Here is a 19,132-nt window from a genome sequence, read left to right as displayed (position 1 = left end):
TTACTAAATAGAATGCTAAGTTTAAACATTATTCACTTAAATTATTGATTGTTTTTACCTGTACAAAAATAAAAAAAATAAAAAAATAAACCAGAACAAAAAGAATTAGCTGCAACAATAAAATCATCTACAATTAATTTCAATCCCAAGAAAGATCACTACGAATGCTGTAACTCCATATGATATAGCTCAATTCCAACGAAAGAAACTTACACAAGTGAACACCTGGCATTTTTGTACTGTATATACCAATGTTAAACTGGTATAGTTACTGGTCAAAATTCCCTCTTATCACAAGCCAGTTTCAGGGTTTTAATGATTAAATGGGATGTACTGTTGTTGCAAAACGAAGGACAAATTTGCCGACTATCAACATAGGAGATGCCAAAACATCAAGCTTTCCATTGTGTTGAAAGTTTGTTCAGCTAAAACACAAAACTAAAATTAATTGATGTTGATCTTAGATGATCTATATGAGAATTATAGCCTTTATTATTACCTCTCTTTGTGAACATGTAAATTATGATGGTTATGTGCCTTGTACAAATAAACGTGCGTACCTTTGTAAAAATATTACCTCAATTTGTAGGATCACTTATATCATTGAAAAAACTCGTGAGTGTGTGTTTCAATGTAAATGAGGGGCCCTGAGTGGCTGAGTGGTCTAAAGCGCTGTCCGTTACGGATCACTGCCATCTCACCTCTGTCTGCATGGGTGCGAGTCTCGGATTCAGCCAATGTGGGTATGTGAGAAAGCTTGCCAGTAGCTTCTTGTGGGTCAGTGGTTCTTTCCGGGTTTTCCCAGGTTCTTCCTCCACCATTAGTACTGGCCGACATGTATAGCTTATCGTGTGCTGAAAAATGGTGTTAAACCCTACAACAACAACAATGTAAATAAAACAGCTATTAAGTACTAGCAGAAATGTTATCTGGAAGAATGCAGTTTGGTCGAAACAATGAATAAAGCAGAATCTGCATCTAAGTTTGGGAATAAATAAGGATTTAAGTGATGCTGTGCATGCTTTGCACTGTGTAAGTACTATAGTTCAGGATGGTCTCCCTGGTAAACTCAACTGGCCAGTGAATTATGAAGTCTGTATTTACCTTTATTTAACTTCATTTTGGAGAAATCAGAGAATATGCACATGCAAAATAATAACAAAATCAATCATAGTACTTTATAACAGTTTAATAATTGTTGGGTCACAGAAGTTACTTTCTTACGTGCCTATGTCTTAGGACACGTAAAAAAGTATTGTTTCATGTCCCAAGATTTACAGCCATTACAGTAGTCAACAAAAAGATCTAAAAGCTGTCAAGTTTACACATTGGCTTGCGGATAATCCAACCCCTCTTCTTCCAAGCCTTTAGTTTTTCCTAAATTGTGAGGTCTATATGCGAGTGTATACGGTAGTGTCCAAAATTTACCAATTGAACTACCTCTCATGACTAAGGCAAGGTTTGCTGTTATGTGTGATGTAATTGCACAATGAATCAGCCAGTAATGTACAACTGCACAGCCCTTTAAAGTATAATTGATGGATTTTGTGATTTATACAGTCAAAATTGCAATAAAAAAGGGATATTGGTTTCATTTTGTTTTAAATGGAGAAATAAGGATATACTAGCTATGCTGTTGTTAGACCAGGAAGGATCATGAAGAGCTTTGTAAGTAGCTCATAGTTCTCATAGACCAGGAACTATTATGAAGTAGGCCATACTGTTCATAGACCAGGAATTATTATGAAGTAGGCCATACTGTTCATAGATCAGGAATTATTATGAAGTAGGTCATGCTGTTCATAGACCAGGAATTATTATGAAGTAGGCCATACTGTTCATAGACCAGGAATTATTATGAAGTAGGCCATACTGTTCATAGACCAGGAATTATTATGAAGTAGGCCATACTGTTCATAGATCAGGAATTATTATGAAGTAGGCCATACTGTTCACAGACCAGGAATTATTATGAAGTAGGCCATACTGTTCATAGACCAGGAATTATTATGAAGTAGGCCATACTGTTCATAGACCAGGAATTATTATGAAGTAGGCCATACTGTTCATAGACCAGGAATTATTATGAAGTAGGCCATACTGTTCATAAACCTGGGATAATTATGAAGTAGGCCATACTGTTCATAGACCAGGAATTATTATGAAGTAGGCCATACTGTTCACAGACCAGGAATTATTATGAAGTAGGCCATACTGTTCATAGACCAGGAATTATTATGAAGTAGGCCATACTGTTCATAGACCAGGAATTATTATGAAGTAGGCCATACTGTTCATAGATCAGGAATTATTATGAAGTAGGCCATACTGTTCACAGACCAGGAATTATGAAGTAGGCCATAATGTTCATAGACTAGGAATTATTACAAAGAGCCTTAAAAGTAGGCCATACTGCTCACAGACCAGGAATTATTATGAAGTGGGCCATACTGCTCATAGACCAGGAGGTATTATGAAGAGCTTTCCAATAGTAGATACTGCTCAAAGACCAGGAATTATTAGGAGGTTGAGTTCTCAAGTAGACCATACTGCTCAGAGGCCATGAATTATTATGATGAGCTTCTCAAGTTGGCCTTACTGCTCATAGACCAGGAATTATTATGGAGAACTTTTCAAGCAGGCCTTATGCTCAGGGGCCATGAATTATTATGAAGAGCTTTGGACATATCAGTTAGACATTCAGTAACTAAAATTGAGATAATATGCAAGCAAGAGAGACAAGATGAATATTGAAAATAAGCCATCCTGTTTCTTCAAGTACAAAAATTTGAACTGCAAACCAAAAACAGCCATGTATCTTCATTTAAGCTTTGTTCTGTAGATTTATAGTGATGTAATACAATCAGCAAATATAAAAAAGAACATGGTGATAAGTGGTTATATTTAAATGGGGTGGGGTTCCCAGTGTACCATTTGAAGGAACCATTGTTTATTTTGTAACATTATAGTAGATAATCTTAATGCCTTTATTTTCTTCATATAGCATTTATAATATATAAGAGTTTTAATATATGTTGGGAGCACTTGTCTGTATTTGAATGAACAATATTTACATAATTCTTTCCAATAAGTGGCATTGTTCTTTTTTGTTGAACCTTTAGTGACCATAATGATTGTTGATATTGGATTAGTCATATCAGTTTTGTGTATTTCCCAGCCTTCTCATTTTCAGCTAAATAACTGTCTTATCATCAGAGTCATCATCTTTTTCAGCACTGTAACATTTTTGGTTATGTTGTAATTTTGACATAACTTCGCACTTTAGTATTGAGCTTAACGCTACGAAAGATAAGGACAAACTGATTTCCACAAGATCACTGTTCATTTGATAATCTTTCTACATTTCCTAACAATGCAATCTCCATATGAGCAAGTTCTTTGTTCTAGTGGTGCATCACTTTCACGTAATTATTTGGGGCTGAAAATACCCATTCCAAATTTTTTGATGGTCATAAATTTAATCATTAATGATGCAAAAGCAATTTTTGGTAACAAATGAGGGAAGATTTAAAAATAAGTTTAAACAGAATCCTCCATTGTGACCTGTAATGCCAGGTTTAAACAGAATCCTCCATTGTGACCTGTAATGTCAGGTGTTTTGCTGCTTACTTCCAAAGACCTGCATGTGCTCAGGTAGTAGCATAGGTCTGTTACACGCCCCTGTATGTCATAAGAGGGGATATAGAATGGGTCTATTGCACACTCCTGTATGTCATAAGAGGGAATGTAGAATAGGTCTATTACACACTCCTGTATGTCATAAGAGGGGATGTAGAATAGGTCTATTACACTCTCATGTATGTCATAAGAGGGGATGTAGAATAGGTCTATTACACACTCCTGTATGTCATAAGAGGGGATGTAGAATAGGTCTATTACATGCCCCTGTATGTCATAAGAGGGTATGTAGAATAGGTCTATTACACACTCCTGTATGTCATAAGAGGGGATGTAGAATGGGTCTATTACACACTCCTGTATATCCTAAGAAGGATGTATAATAATAGGTCTGTTACAAACTCCTGTGTGTCATAAGAAGGATGTAAAATAGGTCTATTACACACTCCTGTGTGTCGCAAAAATGATGTAAAATTGGTCTATTATGCACTCCTGTGTGTCGTAAGAAGCATGTAGAATAGGTCTATGACACACTCCCGTGTGTCATAAGAAGGATGTAGAATAGGTCTATAACTCACTCCTGTGTGTCGTAAGACAGATGTAGAATAGGTCTGTAACTTACTCCTGTCTGTCATAAGAAGGATGTAAGATAGGTCTTTGACTCACTTCTGTGTGTCATAAGAAGGATGTAAAATAGGTCTTTTACACACTCCTGTGTGGCAAATAAGGATGTAAAATAGGTCTATAACTCCTGTGTGTCATAAGAAGGATGTAAAATTGGTCTATTACTTACTCCTGTGTGTCATAAGAAGGATGTAGAATAGGTCTGTTACACACTCCCGTGTGTCATAAGAAGGATGTAAAATAGGTCTATTACACACTCCTGTGTGTCATAAGAAGGATTTAAAACAGGTCTTTAACTCAATCCTGTGTGTCATAAGAAGGATGTAAAATAGGTCTATTACACACTCCTGTATGTCATAAGAGGGGATGTAGAATGGGTCTGTTAGACACTCCTGTGTGTTGTAAGAAGGATGTAGAATGGATCTATTACACACTCTTGTATGCCATAAGAGGGGATGTAGAATAGGTCTGTTACACACTCGTGTGTGTTATAAGAAGGATATAGAATAGGTCTTTTGCACAATCCTGTATGTCGTAAGAGGGGAGTAGAATGGGTCTAATACACACTCCTGTGTTAGGGCCCTGAGTGGCCAAGTGGTCTAAAGCACTTTCCGTCACGGATCACTGCCATCTCTCCTCTGTCTCAGTAGGTTCGAGTCTCTGGCTCAGCCAATGTGGATATGTGAGAAAGCTTGCTGGTAGCTTCTCATGGGTCGGTGATTCTTTCCGGGGTTTTCCCGGGTTCTTCCTCCACTATTAATACTGGCCGCCATGTATAGCCTATCTTGTGCTGAAAAATGGCATTAAACCCTATAACAACAACAACAACAACACTCCTGTGTGTCATAAGAAGGATGTAGAATAGGTCTATAACTCACTCTTTTCTGTTATAAGAAGGATGAAGAATAGGTCTGTTACACACTCCTGTGTGTCATAAGAAGGGTGTAAAATAGGTCTATTACACACTCCTGTGTGTCATAAGAAGGATGTAGAATAGGTCTATAACTCACTCCTTTGTGTCATAAGAAGGATGTAGAATAGGTCTATAACTCACTCTTTTCTGTTATAAGAAGGATGTAGAATAGGTCTATTACACACTCCTGTGTGTCATAAGAAGGATGTAGAATAGGTCTATAACTCACTCGTGTGTGTGATAAGAAGAATGTCAAATAGATCAGTTATACACTCCTATAGGTCAAGAGGCAATTACTGGAAGGCAGCCTTTTTACCTATGTATGCATCACATGATCATGTTCCATTTTATATGGTCTTAGACTTCTACAAAGAGCACAATTAATGTCAATGATTTAACTAAGTTTGTATTTAGAGGTTTTACCCTTTTAGTTGGCATGTTTGTTTTTTATGCCCAAGGTGGGTGGGGATAGTCAGATTTACTTGGCACTATGCAAACATGATTGTCATGATGTCTCTTTAAACCCTATACATTTAACTGATTCTTTTTTTGCAGATATGTCCTTTTCTGATGTGTCTGGAAATAGTCTTGATGCTGTGAGTGATCGTGATTTTGTTGGTAAGCAGCAATTTTCTCTAAAGAATTTGTTTTGCTAAATATTTAGGGGTCATTAGTTGTATTGAATAATAAGGAAAGAATTAAGTGTGTACTTATCAACTGAGATTTTTGCATAGAGTATCTGTTAGGTTTTTGTCGTAGTACTGGTACATGGCATTTGTGTACATAGTTTTGGTCAATGCTCATAAAAAATATCTTTCCGAGTTTGCATAGAACAGCCTAGTTTTCTTGGAACTTTCCCTGATGTGTGTCTGAGGCCTCATTACCACCTATATTTGTTGGTTAAATCAGTCTAAAAAACAAATGTAAACATGCTTTATTTTGTGTGACCATGTCGGAAAAGTACATCTCAGATAGAGGGTTACCAACAGAGATAAAGGGAGCAAACTCATTTAAAATGCACAGACTTTTAAAGGGAACATTGTTTATAAGGGTTCAAACTTGGATCAAAAAAGGAGAGCAGTGATTCTTCAGATAAATGAGATGTAAGTTCAGTGGAGATGTGACAGAGAGAGAAGTCAACTAAAAAAATTGGGTTATTAACAGTGTATGTAGTAATTATGACTTAAATGAATTTTTATTATAGTGAGTAGAAGGAATTTTCTTATTACTAAGAGAAGAATGAATTAAATATTTATGCTCAGTCAGATTTTTAATTTAAGACAAAAGACATATCAGTGATGTTTTTTTGAAATGTTTAAAAAATAATTTTTGCAAAAATAAATTTATGATACTGATATAAAACAAAATCAGATCATTATCTCAGTTCCCATCTTTATTAAAAAAAAGACTGTGTTTCAAGAAAATATTTTTTGTCAGAACTACAGTCTGGACATGGATCTGGTTAATCAATCCATCTGTCTTGCTTCACAGACCAACCAGGCAGTTACTGAGCTGCCTGTGCAGCCAAGAACCAAGCCAGATGGCTAGCCATTAACCACTTGAAAAATATCAGTCCAGCTGACATCCGAAGTGAATGGCCAGCAATCTTATTGACATATACTGGCAGGGCAGTCCATGGCACTTGCCTGCCTGCTGATGCAACTGCTGGTTGAAATCATTAAGACTCATCCTTTGATGAGATGTACAACTGGACACAGTGATATTGGTAAGGCCTCATCCTTGCTGATGGGGATATTTTACTGTACAACTGAACACAGTGATAATGGTAAGGCCTCATCCTTGCTGGTGGGATATTTTACTGTACAACTGAACACAGGGATAATGGTAAGGCCTCTTCCTTGCTGGTGGGGATATTTTACTGTACAACTGAACACAGGGATAATGGTAAGGCCTCATCCTTGCTGGTGGGGATATTTTACTGTACAACTGAACACAGGGATAATGGTAAGGCCTCATCCTTGCTGGTGGGGATATTTTACTGTGATGTTAACAGAATGTCCCATGAGGACAAATGCTGCATTCAATTCAGGGATAACCTTAATGAGCAAGTGGAATACAGTTTTGAAGTGGCCATAGAGAGTTCTGTCAATTTCTGAATTGCAAGCTAGGTCTGTAAGGTCAAGGCTTCAGTGGATTTGGAAGATGAAGATGACCAGACATCCATCTGTCTTCTTCCAGTCAGCAAAGGTTAAGGAAGTCTCTGATTGCCTGATGGATAGATTACAGGATCTGGAAACTTCTATGGCTTTCTTTCTGAACGCAGCTGCCAGCTTCATTTCTTCATGCTGGTACTGCACACATTTACTGTCATTCAGCACTGAGTACTCGGCTGTACTTGGACAAAAGCATTATGGCAGTCTGTGTGATAAGTCTGCTGTTTTATTAAGTGGACAAAAATGTCTTACATGCAACATCTTGGTCACATTTCCTTAATGCTAGATTTAACTTAGCTAACAATTTTTCAAGTGGCCAAAAAAAGAAGGTAGTGATCATCACGTTAGAGTCCATGTCCCAAGGTAATTAACAGGGTTAGTTGACAACATTATGAGTGTATTGTTTACTTTAGTGTCTTGCATGAGAATCTCCTAAATGAAGGTTAAATTGTAATACTTCAGTCTAAACATGAAATGAAAATGTTCAATCCTTGCCAGACTATCTCAGTTTTGCAAACATGTGATGATTGTTCTAACTGCATTTCAAGAAAAAAGTGATACATAAGACTTAGAATTGTAGCTTTGTTTCTTGAAATACCTATGAATACTAGTTTAAGTACATGAGGAATATAATGTTCTGTCTTGCAGTGGAGTTTTTGATGTGGGGCACACTTGTCAGTACACACCTAAGCAGATGGGCAGAGGACTTAATTATCTACTCCACTAAAGAATTCGGATTTGTCACCTTGTCTGATGCCTACAGGTGGTATTTCCAGAAAATGAACACATGAACACATTTACAAACCGTATACACACAGACATGCACCCACAACTGATTCACAGATTTTCTGTCTGTCTCTTTTTTCCACACATGTACACATTATGCCAACCCCACTGAAGAATTTATTAGATTCTGATTTTCTAGTACATTTGTGTCTGTTTCTTACTTTCCTCTTTTATATTTATGTTACTGTGTAAAAAACAGAAATTGCACTAAACTAAAAGGCTGGGTAATATTTGCTACATATCACAAGAATAAAAAGGTATGTTTATGATTATTGTTTTTGCCTAAAACATTAGGATTTGCTTTTTCCTTTATTTTATGACAATTGTCACACTTTTGTTGAGTGGCCATCAGTTCCTCAGCCACTGCTTTGTAAAGCAGTATAACATTACCATGTGTTTATTCTAGTTTGTTTAATATCATCACAGATAATATTTAACTTTTGATCATATAAATCCTGCTTTCCTTTTCCTGCTTCTTTATCACATTAAGTTTTTAAAGCAGGAACTAAAAGACATAGAATGAACTAAAACTGAACTCTCTGTACATATACATGTGTTTCATCTACAGTGCAGCTCAGTTGGCAGAAAAAAATACTGACTTTTGTATGATTGGTATTATTTTTTTAGAAGGTTACAATGAATATGAGTTTTTCAAGTATGGAAGTTTCAAATATTGTATGACCAACTACACACACACACTTAATACAAAAGTAATATTTTTTCAACATTTCAGCCTACAATATTAGTTGCATTTGTTAATTCTGGCCTTTTCATCTAACACACAGCACAGGCAGCAGCCTTATGCCCCAGAAGAAGAATTCAGACAGCCTAGAACTGATCCGGGGTAAAACTGGGCGAGTTTTTGGCAGGGTAACAGAAGCAAGCTCTTCCTAAATACTTACCCCTTTTAATTATTTTTTTTTTGTTTTTTGGTACAGAAAATTAGACAGTAACTGTTAACGAGGACAAAGCTTAATCTTATTGGAAGACCAGTATGAAACTTGATTGCTCTTATTCCAGTGAAAGATGCTTTTTTTCAGTGGGACATATCATCTGATTGATTATTACTGTGGTTTCATTTATTTTCCTGGATCTCAATTTTTGTTGTTTTTTTTAATTATCTTTTTTTAAAGACACTAATGTGTGTACTTAAATTCAAGGAGTTGTCAGCCATGTTTTGCATATTTGTAGGTATTTAATTTTGTGGATTAACGAAATACAAAAATAAAGAATAAAAAAGAACAGAGCTTTGCTGACAACAAATGGCAGTTAAAACAATGCTGCCAGCTGTATGAGCAAAAATCAAATGCCTGTCTAGATCATTCTTTTACACTGAACATCAAAGGGGGCTGATGCAGCCAGCAACATTAGGCTGATCAATTTATAGGTACATGTGTTTTATCTCTTACTTAGAATACATTACATAATGTTGCACAATCAGCATGTTCCGATGACTATGGCATTATATAGGGTGTCTTAAGAGTGGTAAAATTTAACTTAGATCTCCATCAGTTTGTATAAGGTTATAATTCCATATGTGAATCAAACATGTGATGAGCTCCCTCTTTCTCAGTGAATTAGCTGGTAGAGTCAATATTTGATGTGTTCAGAGCCCATCAAAGTGAGAAGATGCTAACTAAATTGAAAGACATTGGAATCACTCCTTTATCTGAGCCTGCCTCATGCTTGGACCAACTTCAACCACTAAACTTTCCAATAAATAGAAACTACAGAGAAGAATTAAAATCATGCTTCCATAAATACTATGCTAAACCGGTCATGGAGACCATCAGGGAAAAGGAAGAAGTAACTGCATTAGTGGATAGTGGACCTTAAAACCTTATGAATCAAACTGAATAATCCTAAATGGATAATAGCAGTTCACATGAAAATGTGAAAGATTGGACCTAATTAGCCATGGCTTTGAGAAAGCTGGATTGATTCACTTCAACATTTTCTTGATTATTTACCTAATATTTTACAGAGTTGATCTTTTGAATTAAACAAGCAAAGATAAAATAAATCGTTTTTTTCAAAAGGATTTAATTTGTTTGCAACAGTTTCAGTTGGATGAAGAAATGATTTTAATAAGTATTTTTATCCAACATTTTACCTTTTCAAACTTTACTAAGTAGTTTGTATTATCACAAGGTAAAATCGTTTTGATTTTGAACTTGGGTTAAAGATCAAGGTCACAGAGACTTAAAGATGAAAAAATGTTTCCACAAAATAACTTGTATTTTCATAAATAAAATTAATTCTTACCACTTTTGACTGTAAACTTTTGAGTTAGCAATAAAAAATAAAAGTAGTTCATTTTGTCATTTCATCATTTTCAGTTTTTACTTATGATTTCATGATTGCAAAAATAAATGAAAATGGCATGATTATTTTGTTAGAGTTTGAAAAAGATTGAGGTGCCAAACTGAGATATATTTTTAAAGTCATATCAAATGACTCCCTTATTTTAATCTTCCTCATATTTGTAACTGAATGGTATAAAAGTTAACTGCACAAATTAAGTTTTAGAAGTTTGATTTAGGAATGTGCATGCAAAAATGTCATTGAAATCAACCAAAATAGTTCAGTCATGTATGTGCGATAGAGAAATGTAGATTGAACATTCTTATTAAGTGCTTTGATAAAAATGTGACATTAAATGGGTATGTAACACAATGTGTTCTTGTATACTTATAGTCATGACTAGAAACACTCTTGGCCTCTGTGACTTTTCTTGTACAGATATGCCTTTTTGTTTTATATTTTGCAGTCCTGTGGATTTGTGATGACTCTCAAAGGGATCCCCAGTACATACAATAAAGATCTACAGGTATGTTGTTGAGATTCATCTTGTGATAAAAATATTGAAAAATCATTGATCTAGATCTATCCCTAGAAGATGATTAAGTCTTGTCTTTCTGTTGAAAATGTCAAACTTTTTCTCCAAGCATGGCATTTATATACGAAGTTCACTTTTAGAAATAATTCTGCCTTTTGAGACAATTTTAAAAAAGAAATTTGCATAATTATTTTCACAGGAGTATCGTTAAAATTACACACAATATATTTTTAGTAGATTTTCAGATTTTCTAATTCTGTAAATTTGACATGTTCAGATTTGAACAGTATATGGATTTCAAAGGCCTGGCTTGAAGTTTCTATACTTCCATAAGTATCATTTTTAGCTCTACTGGTCATAGACTTGAAAAGCTTATAGGATGTATGTTGTCCATCGATCGTCTGTTGCCCAATGTATGTCCATTATCACAAGTTTATTATTGCTACTCCTCCTAAAGTACTTGGAGGATTGACTTGAAACTTTATACACACATTCATTTCATGGTCTAGTTGGTCGTAAATAAAAATGGTTTTGCTCAGACATCCAATTTAGCTGCCAAAGTGGCCATCACCACTTCGGTTGCCTAAGTGGTTAGAGCATCCACTTTGGATGCGGAAAGTCATGGGTTCGAACCTCAGCCAAGTCATACCAATGACTAACAAAAATAGTACTTGCAGCTGCCTCACTTGACTCTGAGCATTAAGAGGTTAGTATTAAGACTGGTCACCCTGGTGTCAGGATAATGTAATTGGTGGGACATTATGCTACATGTCTGTGGCATGATGCCCAGGTGTTGGACATCACTATAAACTGCCACACTGAAGACATCTTAGTGATATGATAAAATTGTTAAAGCTTTGTTAAAAATCTCTCTCTCTCTCCCTCTCTCTCTCTCTCTCTCTCTCCCTCTCACACACACACACACACACACACACACACAGCATATAAAAAAATTTGTTTTTGTGCTCCTTCTGAATGGATGGTCATATCAGCGGGAGGTTTTCACTAAAAGACTTTAATATGTGTGGTTGGTCCTGAATGAAAATGTTGCCAATCTGATGTTCAATATGACCACCATTGCAGCTACCTTAAAGTCTAGTTTTCTCTTCTCCTCCTTATGATGCCTACTAGTTGGTCCAGAATGGAAATGGTGCCAATCCAACATCTGAAATGGAGACCATTGCAGCCATCTTGAAAATCCTACTATCACAACTCCTCATGAATTGATGATTATATCACATTGAGTTTTGACTAAGAGACATTTTATGGCGTCAAGTTGGGGCTAAATAAAAACACTGTTGATCCAATATCCAGTATGGTAACCATGGCAGAGAGCTTGAAAATCTTGTTATCACTATTCCTCATAAGTGGATGGTCATATCAGCATTGGGTTTTCTCTAAATGAATTCATATGATATTTAGCTGTTCCTTAATATAAAAAAATGATGCCATCCAATATGGCCAGCATGACTGTCATCTTCCAAATCTTGTTATCACAACTCTGCTTGAAAAGAAAGTCATTTTCATGTGGGGTTTAGAAAGTCATATCTTGAAAATGTTATCTCTATCCTCTCCAAATGGATGGTATATCAACATGGGGTTTTCAGCAGTAGACTTCTTATGATTCCTAGTTGGTCCTAAATTAAAATGGTGCCAGTTGTACATTCAATGAGGCTGCCATGAAGACTTTCTTAAACATTTTGTTGTCACTACTCCTGAATGGATGATCATTATGACATGGATTTTCACCAGAATGATGTTCACTTTGTCCCATATGAAAATGGTGCCAAGCTGACATAAATTATGTGTACAGTAGTGGCTAATTTGCTGATGAATTTCAGAGATGGTTTCAGTGCTTGACAGTTACAAGGAAGAAATGGTCTTATCTTGAATTCCTGGAGATTCTTTTCACCCAGTAGAGCATCCTTCCCTTCAAAGAATTCTTGTTTATTTAAATTAGTCCAATGTTAGAGAGTTCAAAGTATAATACAGCCAATATCCTAAAATTTGAATTCATACTTTGGATTGAAGTTTCATAATTTCATTTTTTGATCCTGGGGCTTTAAGTAGTTGTGCAGTCTAAGGTAATTGCCTCTATAGGTCACTCTCACAATTTACCTCAGTCAGCTTGAGTTCAAATCTCAAATTGACCAGCATGGGTATGTGAGGAAGATTCTCATCAGCTTCCTTTGGTTCTTTTGGGGGTCTTCCTTGGTTCTTCCTCAGTCAAATATGCTGCTATGTTTAGCCTGTCATGTACTGCATTAAAACCTAATAAAACCAAATGAAATCCATGTTTTTGATGAAAATTGTGAGGGTTCACTAATTTCTCGACAGTTTTACAAAGGTGCTGAATTAGATGGACTTTAAAAAATGTAACAATGAAGTATTTTGATCTTCTCATGTGTCTTATCAAACATTAACTTTTTCATTTTGAAAACTTCATTATATATTATATTTGACTTTTTTGAAGGTGCTTGGTAGTTGGGCTTTAACTTAAATAACGCTTTGTCCTGCATATGTAGTTATTATAGAATAAGAACACTGTAACTACCTCCACCCCACCCACATTCATGAGTCTTGAGAATTTGTTGCATTTCTAAATTTCATCACTATATAATGTCAGTACTTTGTTATAGTCCTGTTAATCATATTACTGTAATTCTAAAAGCATACATCTATGGTTAAAATTTCAATTCCAGTGCAAACTTGTGCTTAAATGTTAAATGGTGCACAGGCTTTGTGTTGGGTCATGTCAGCTGATCGGCTGGTCCTGTATTGCTTTAGCATTGTCATCATCAACCTGTATGTTTTTTCTTTATGTATTTAAAAGCCAAATAGTGCATATTCATGCCTCCATTTTTGTCTTGCCTGTAGTCATGATGTCCATCCATCTGTCTGTCCTTAATAAACATTTTGTTAAAGTTATTTTAAAGTGCAATATCTCCTGTATTCATTAATGTATCTTCATCAGACTTTGCCCACAAATGTGTCCGTGGTAATTAATTTTACAGGAGGATAATTTATTTAAAAGTTAATCTTAAAGAAAACAAATCTTTGTTGCCTATGTTTTATTCATTGCTGTGAATTTTTGTAAGTATTAGTCCAGGAATTTTGCCACTGGTTTTGTATAAGTTATTTTTCTGAACTGCTAAAACTGGGATTGGTTCATTAGTTCAGTTTGGAATATTTAAAATTCGAGATTCTACTCTTTTACACACAACCAAAATAAAATTTGTGGAAAATCATAATCAAGACTAGCCTCATCTTATTTTGCCTATTTTCAGTTGGGTTTTTGGTAGTCAATGACAAACCATAGTGCAGACTTGAGTTATATTTGTGCAGATTTTTGTTGTCAGGAGATGAGGGTAGGGGAGATAATGCAGATATTTATTTTCTAATGTGCTTACATTTTCTTATGGATTGAAATAGGTTGAAACTAAGCAGGTAAGGTTTGTTTTTATTAATTACTATAAATGTTCTTGTTTAATTTGCTGTTTGACTAAAGGGAATTTTCATATAATAGGTGTGCAATTGGTTGTTTGGCCTTTGATTTTATAAGTTTGTTTTCAAACACTGAATGAATTATTTTTGTATGTTTTGGGGCAGCAAAACTTAAATTTTGTCATCCAAAAACAAATGAAAAATTTGTATGCTTGTTTGAGAAAGAATGTTTTAACAAAGCAGATTTTCCATTAAATCAAAACTGCAGTTGCATAAAGAACTGATAGATGATCTACACCTGCTTACAGATTTTAATGGTTTCTCTGGCTTGTCAATTTAATGCCATTTTTTTTGTACATGATAGATTCTACATGGTGGCCAGTATACCATTAAAACCCAGAAAGAACCACAGACCCATAGGAATCGACTGTAATGGTACTGTTAATAGGATGAAGGCTTAAGCAGACATAAGGTTTAAGCCAAATTTTATATCTGTTTTTTATTTCGCAGGAAGATAAAGAGGCCATGTTTGATGTGTACGACACTCTTCTAAGTGTCCTGCAGGTGGCCACAGGTGTAATTTCAACCTTACAGGTAAACTTAAAATACCAGTAAGACTGTAAATGAGGTATGAAAATATCTGGATCTATTAAGATTCCTGACTACCTTGATTTATGTAATTTTGCAAGTGTAAAAAGTAATGTGTTAGAAATTTATTAGTTTTTGGTGGTGATCATATACAAAAAATATAAAGGACCAGATATTTAGGAGGATATGATTATATCAGAATGATTATAAATATTAATTCATCTACCTCAAAGGTAATTGCATCAATAGCATTTTACACTAACTACATCTGAGGTAATTGCACCAATCACATTATACACTACATTGAAGGTAATTGCACCAGTAGCATTATTCAACACATCAAAAGTACTTGCACTAATAGCATTGTAAACTTCATCAGAGGTAATTGTGCTAATCACATTGTACACTACATCAGAGGTGATTGCACTAGTTGCATTGTACACTACATCAGAGGTAATTGCACTAGTTGCATTGTACACTACATCAGAGGTAATTGCACTAATTGCATTGTACACTGCATTGAAGGTAATCACACCAATAGCATTATACACTACATTGAAAGTACTTGCACTATTATTGTACACCACATCAGAGGTACTTGCACCAGTAGCATTGTACACTATATTGAAGGTAATTGCACAAGTAGCATTGTCCATTGCATCAGAGGTAATTGCACCAATAGCACTGTAAAATAGTCTTAGACTAGTATATTGTCTGAATTTGCTTATTTATTGTTATCACATTAGATAAGCTTGAAATAGAGATAATTTGGGCAAAAACATTGTTATTCTTTTATTACACCTTTATTCTCCTTGCATGCTTGGTTTTACCGGCATGTTTGGTTTTACGGGCATGTTTGGTTTTACTGGCATGTTTGGTTTTACCGGCATGTTTGGTTTTACTGGCATGTTTGGTTTTACCAGCATGCTTGGTTTTACCGGCATGTTTGGTTTTACTGGGAGCTAAAAGCATTTCACAAGAAAACACTGCAGCAGCTGACCTGTTCTGGTCAGGGTGGGTATTGAAGCCATGATCCTTCGATTTCTGAGTCCAATACTTTACAAACACAAATACTGCTTCTCCCCGCTTTATTCAGATTTGGTATGTTCCAAATAGATTATGTGCCTTAGGACATTATACCAGATAAGTAAAAGTAGTTTGCTTTTGTATTAGAGAGGGAGAGAGATATTGATTTTCATTCTTTTTGTATACCAATTTGCTCAATATACGCTACTTTTAGCTGAATTTTACTGGAGAAAATAGCACTAAATTGGTATAATGAAGATTATAACAAGAAATATATATCACACTCTTTAAGTTAAAAAGGATATATTTCAGATTTGAATATTCACAATATTGTTATTGATATTTTACTCCATTCAGTTTAAAACCTAAGAAGGAGTGTATTTGTTACGATTATAGCACAGGGGCTCTTATCGTTGCTTACAGTCGACCTGTCATACATGTACTACATAATAACTACAAGGGAGGACACTTATCTCCTTTCTCATTTAAGAATAAACGCTTAATAAATTTGGTACAGATATTTAGCTCCGGCATTTGACTATGAGTCCCCATCAAAAGTTTGACTTAATATCATAACTTTAAGGAATGTCAAATCATTTTCCCACTGTACCGCTCGACATGGTCCTGATTGGGCCCACTTAAAGCCTGTGCCAACCTGCCCTAATATGATGATATTAAAGCCTGAAATTGCGGCATGTACAATATCTTCCATCATGCAAACACATGCCGGCATCAGCAACACTACGACCCCAGTGAAAACACCTGTGATATGTCAATGTATTTCAGCCTATCAAAAAATTACAATTAAAAATCTAAGCCATCATGCGACATTTTCAGTTGGCCAACGAGTATGCAGTTTTCCAATCAGCGTGTTGTATTGGTACCTAATTTATTAAGCTACGCTTGAAATATCAGTGTTTATTCTTAAATGGGTCATGCGAGAAAGGAGAGAAGTGTCCTCCCTTTTAGTTATTATATAGTACATGTATGACAGGTCGATTGTAAGCAACGATATGAGCCCCTGTGGATTATAGTACTTATGATTTGTCTGATAAATTCCTTTTTTTTCTTCTGAATTTTTATCAAAGTCCACTAATTTTAGCAAGCCATCAAAGTCTCATGGTAATTATCATTGTGTAATTGGTCTATAAATTGTTTACTTTTCTTAGTTTATTTTTAATGTTTTCTTCTTTATTGTCTACAATTTATACATTTTAGCAAAGTGTACCCTCTGTCTGGGTAGGTTCAGTTTAATTTTTCTGAGGAAACAGTTTTGACATTGTATTAGTCTTGTTTCATTGTGACATGGACAGTAGGGCACATTAGTAGCGCTGCATGTGTATTGCTGTATTTATAGTAGACATAATTCCCAAAATAAATTTCAATAATCTTGACACACAACAAAGTAGTTTTACATGATAATCATGTTTAGTATAAAAAAAAAACACTTTTAGTTTCTGCATGTACTAAGTATTTTATGGGAAGAAAGTGAGAATTAATTATAATGGAGAAGAAAAAATGTTTTCCAAATAAACATTTTTTGCCCATAGTCTGTGTGTCTTTGATACAAACCGGGTATTGTCTATACTTTATGCCTGTTTGAAGAGTAATGTACAATTTACTTAGTGCATGCCAGTTCTAGGTGCAGAACAATGAACATTTCTGTGCACTATACATACTGCCTTATAAGTCAAAGCAAACTGCAAGCAACAAAGATTCTGATCTGCCATAGCATAATGCACCTGCAGACCATGGTATATGTTGTTTGTTCTACAGATTACTCCTGATGAACTGTACATATCCAGAGCTACCAGCACATTATGCAATGGCAGATATTGGTCTGTGCAATTGGCAGTTGGTCTCGGCTTCTGAGTGAGTATAGATGGTATACACATATTGTATATGGTCATATTGGTTGTGTTATTAAGAGGACTTGTCCATGCTTACCAGGTGCTCTTTTTGTCGATTAAGATCTATGTTACAACGAACCAACCATTCCACTGGCCTAGTGGTTAGAGTGTCTGCCTCGGATGCAGGAGGTCGTGGGTTCGATCTCCAGCCGAGTCATACCAAAGACTTAAAAAAATGGTACTAACAGCTGCCTTGCTTGGCTCTCAGCATTAAGAGGTTAGTGTTAGGACTGGTCATCCTGGTGTCAGGATAATGTGACTGGGTGGGACATGATGCTACATGTCTGCGGCATGATGCCCAAGTGCAAGACATTACTATAAACTGCCACACTGCAGACATCGTGGCGATGTGACTGAAAGATTGTTAAATCTACGTTAAAAATCCAAATCTCACACACACACACACACACACACACACACACACACACACACACACACACACACACACACACACACACACACACACACACACACACACACACACACACACACACACACACACACACACACACACACACACAGAGAGAGAGTTATATCCGGTGAATGAAATAAGTTTAAATCCTTTTGTGTTACACACTCCTGTTTTTATAAAACATTGGATGTGATATTTTACAAACTTACAAAAATGGGGTTATAATAGGAATCAGACACTAGATATTTAACATGTTGTGTTGTTTTCTCTGCAAGTAGAATGATATCTACAGATATAAAATATCGCTTGGAAAATTTATATGAAATTGCATGAGCAATGTTTTTAATTGTAAACTTCAAATATTTAAGAATAAATCTCTTTGTTTAGTTATACTTGGACTGTTAAAGTCATTGTTAATATTTTTTTTATAGATACATCCAGACAAGATGATGGGTGCCTTAAGTCCAGACATGCTAGCTACGGACTTGGCTTATTATCTAGTACAAAAAGGGGTAAGAATATTTATTGTTTCTCCATCAAATGCCCTATTCAGTCACATTATTAATAGGAAATTATTCCATTTCCAAATCCAGCTCCCTCTACAAGTCAAGAAGTCTTTGCATCTGTATTTCATATAGATGAAGGGAAGTTACTCTTACAGCTCAACACCATTTGTTTGCACTAGATGGTCAAACATATCCTAGATTTTACTAGTTTAAAATCTACTGAAGAATCCATTGCAGTCAGTAATCATTTTTGACCATGCAACATGATTTT

General features: G+C 35.4%; 1 protein-coding gene across 1 annotated transcript in view; it reads left to right on the top strand.

Moving 5' to 3' along the window:
• LOC149775423 (argininosuccinate lyase-like) overlaps positions 1 to 19,132 on the top strand; it is a 98,072-nt gene that overhangs the window by 63,845 nt on the left and 15,095 nt on the right. The window contains exons 10-15 of the mRNA XM_089944080.1: positions 5,732 to 5,794; positions 7,999 to 8,113; positions 8,922 to 9,006; positions 10,907 to 10,966; positions 14,930 to 15,013; positions 18,787 to 18,867. Of these exons, the coding sequence (XP_089800206.1) occupies positions 5,732 to 5,794; positions 7,999 to 8,113; positions 8,922 to 9,006; positions 10,907 to 10,966; positions 14,930 to 15,013; positions 18,787 to 18,867 (488 nt within the window). The remainder of the gene's footprint in view (positions 1 to 5,731; positions 5,795 to 7,998; positions 8,114 to 8,921; positions 9,007 to 10,906; positions 10,967 to 14,929; positions 15,014 to 18,786; positions 18,868 to 19,132) is intronic.

The sequence above is a fragment of the Sinohyriopsis cumingii genome, chromosome 19 (assembly GCF_028554795.1).
Source record: "Sinohyriopsis cumingii isolate HCF-2022 chromosome 19, ASM2855479v2, whole genome shotgun sequence".
Lineage (NCBI taxonomy): Eukaryota > Metazoa > Mollusca > Bivalvia > Unionida > Unionidae > Sinohyriopsis > Sinohyriopsis cumingii.
Note: the sequence above shows the minus strand (reverse complement) of the source record. Positions and strands in the feature narration are given on the sequence as shown.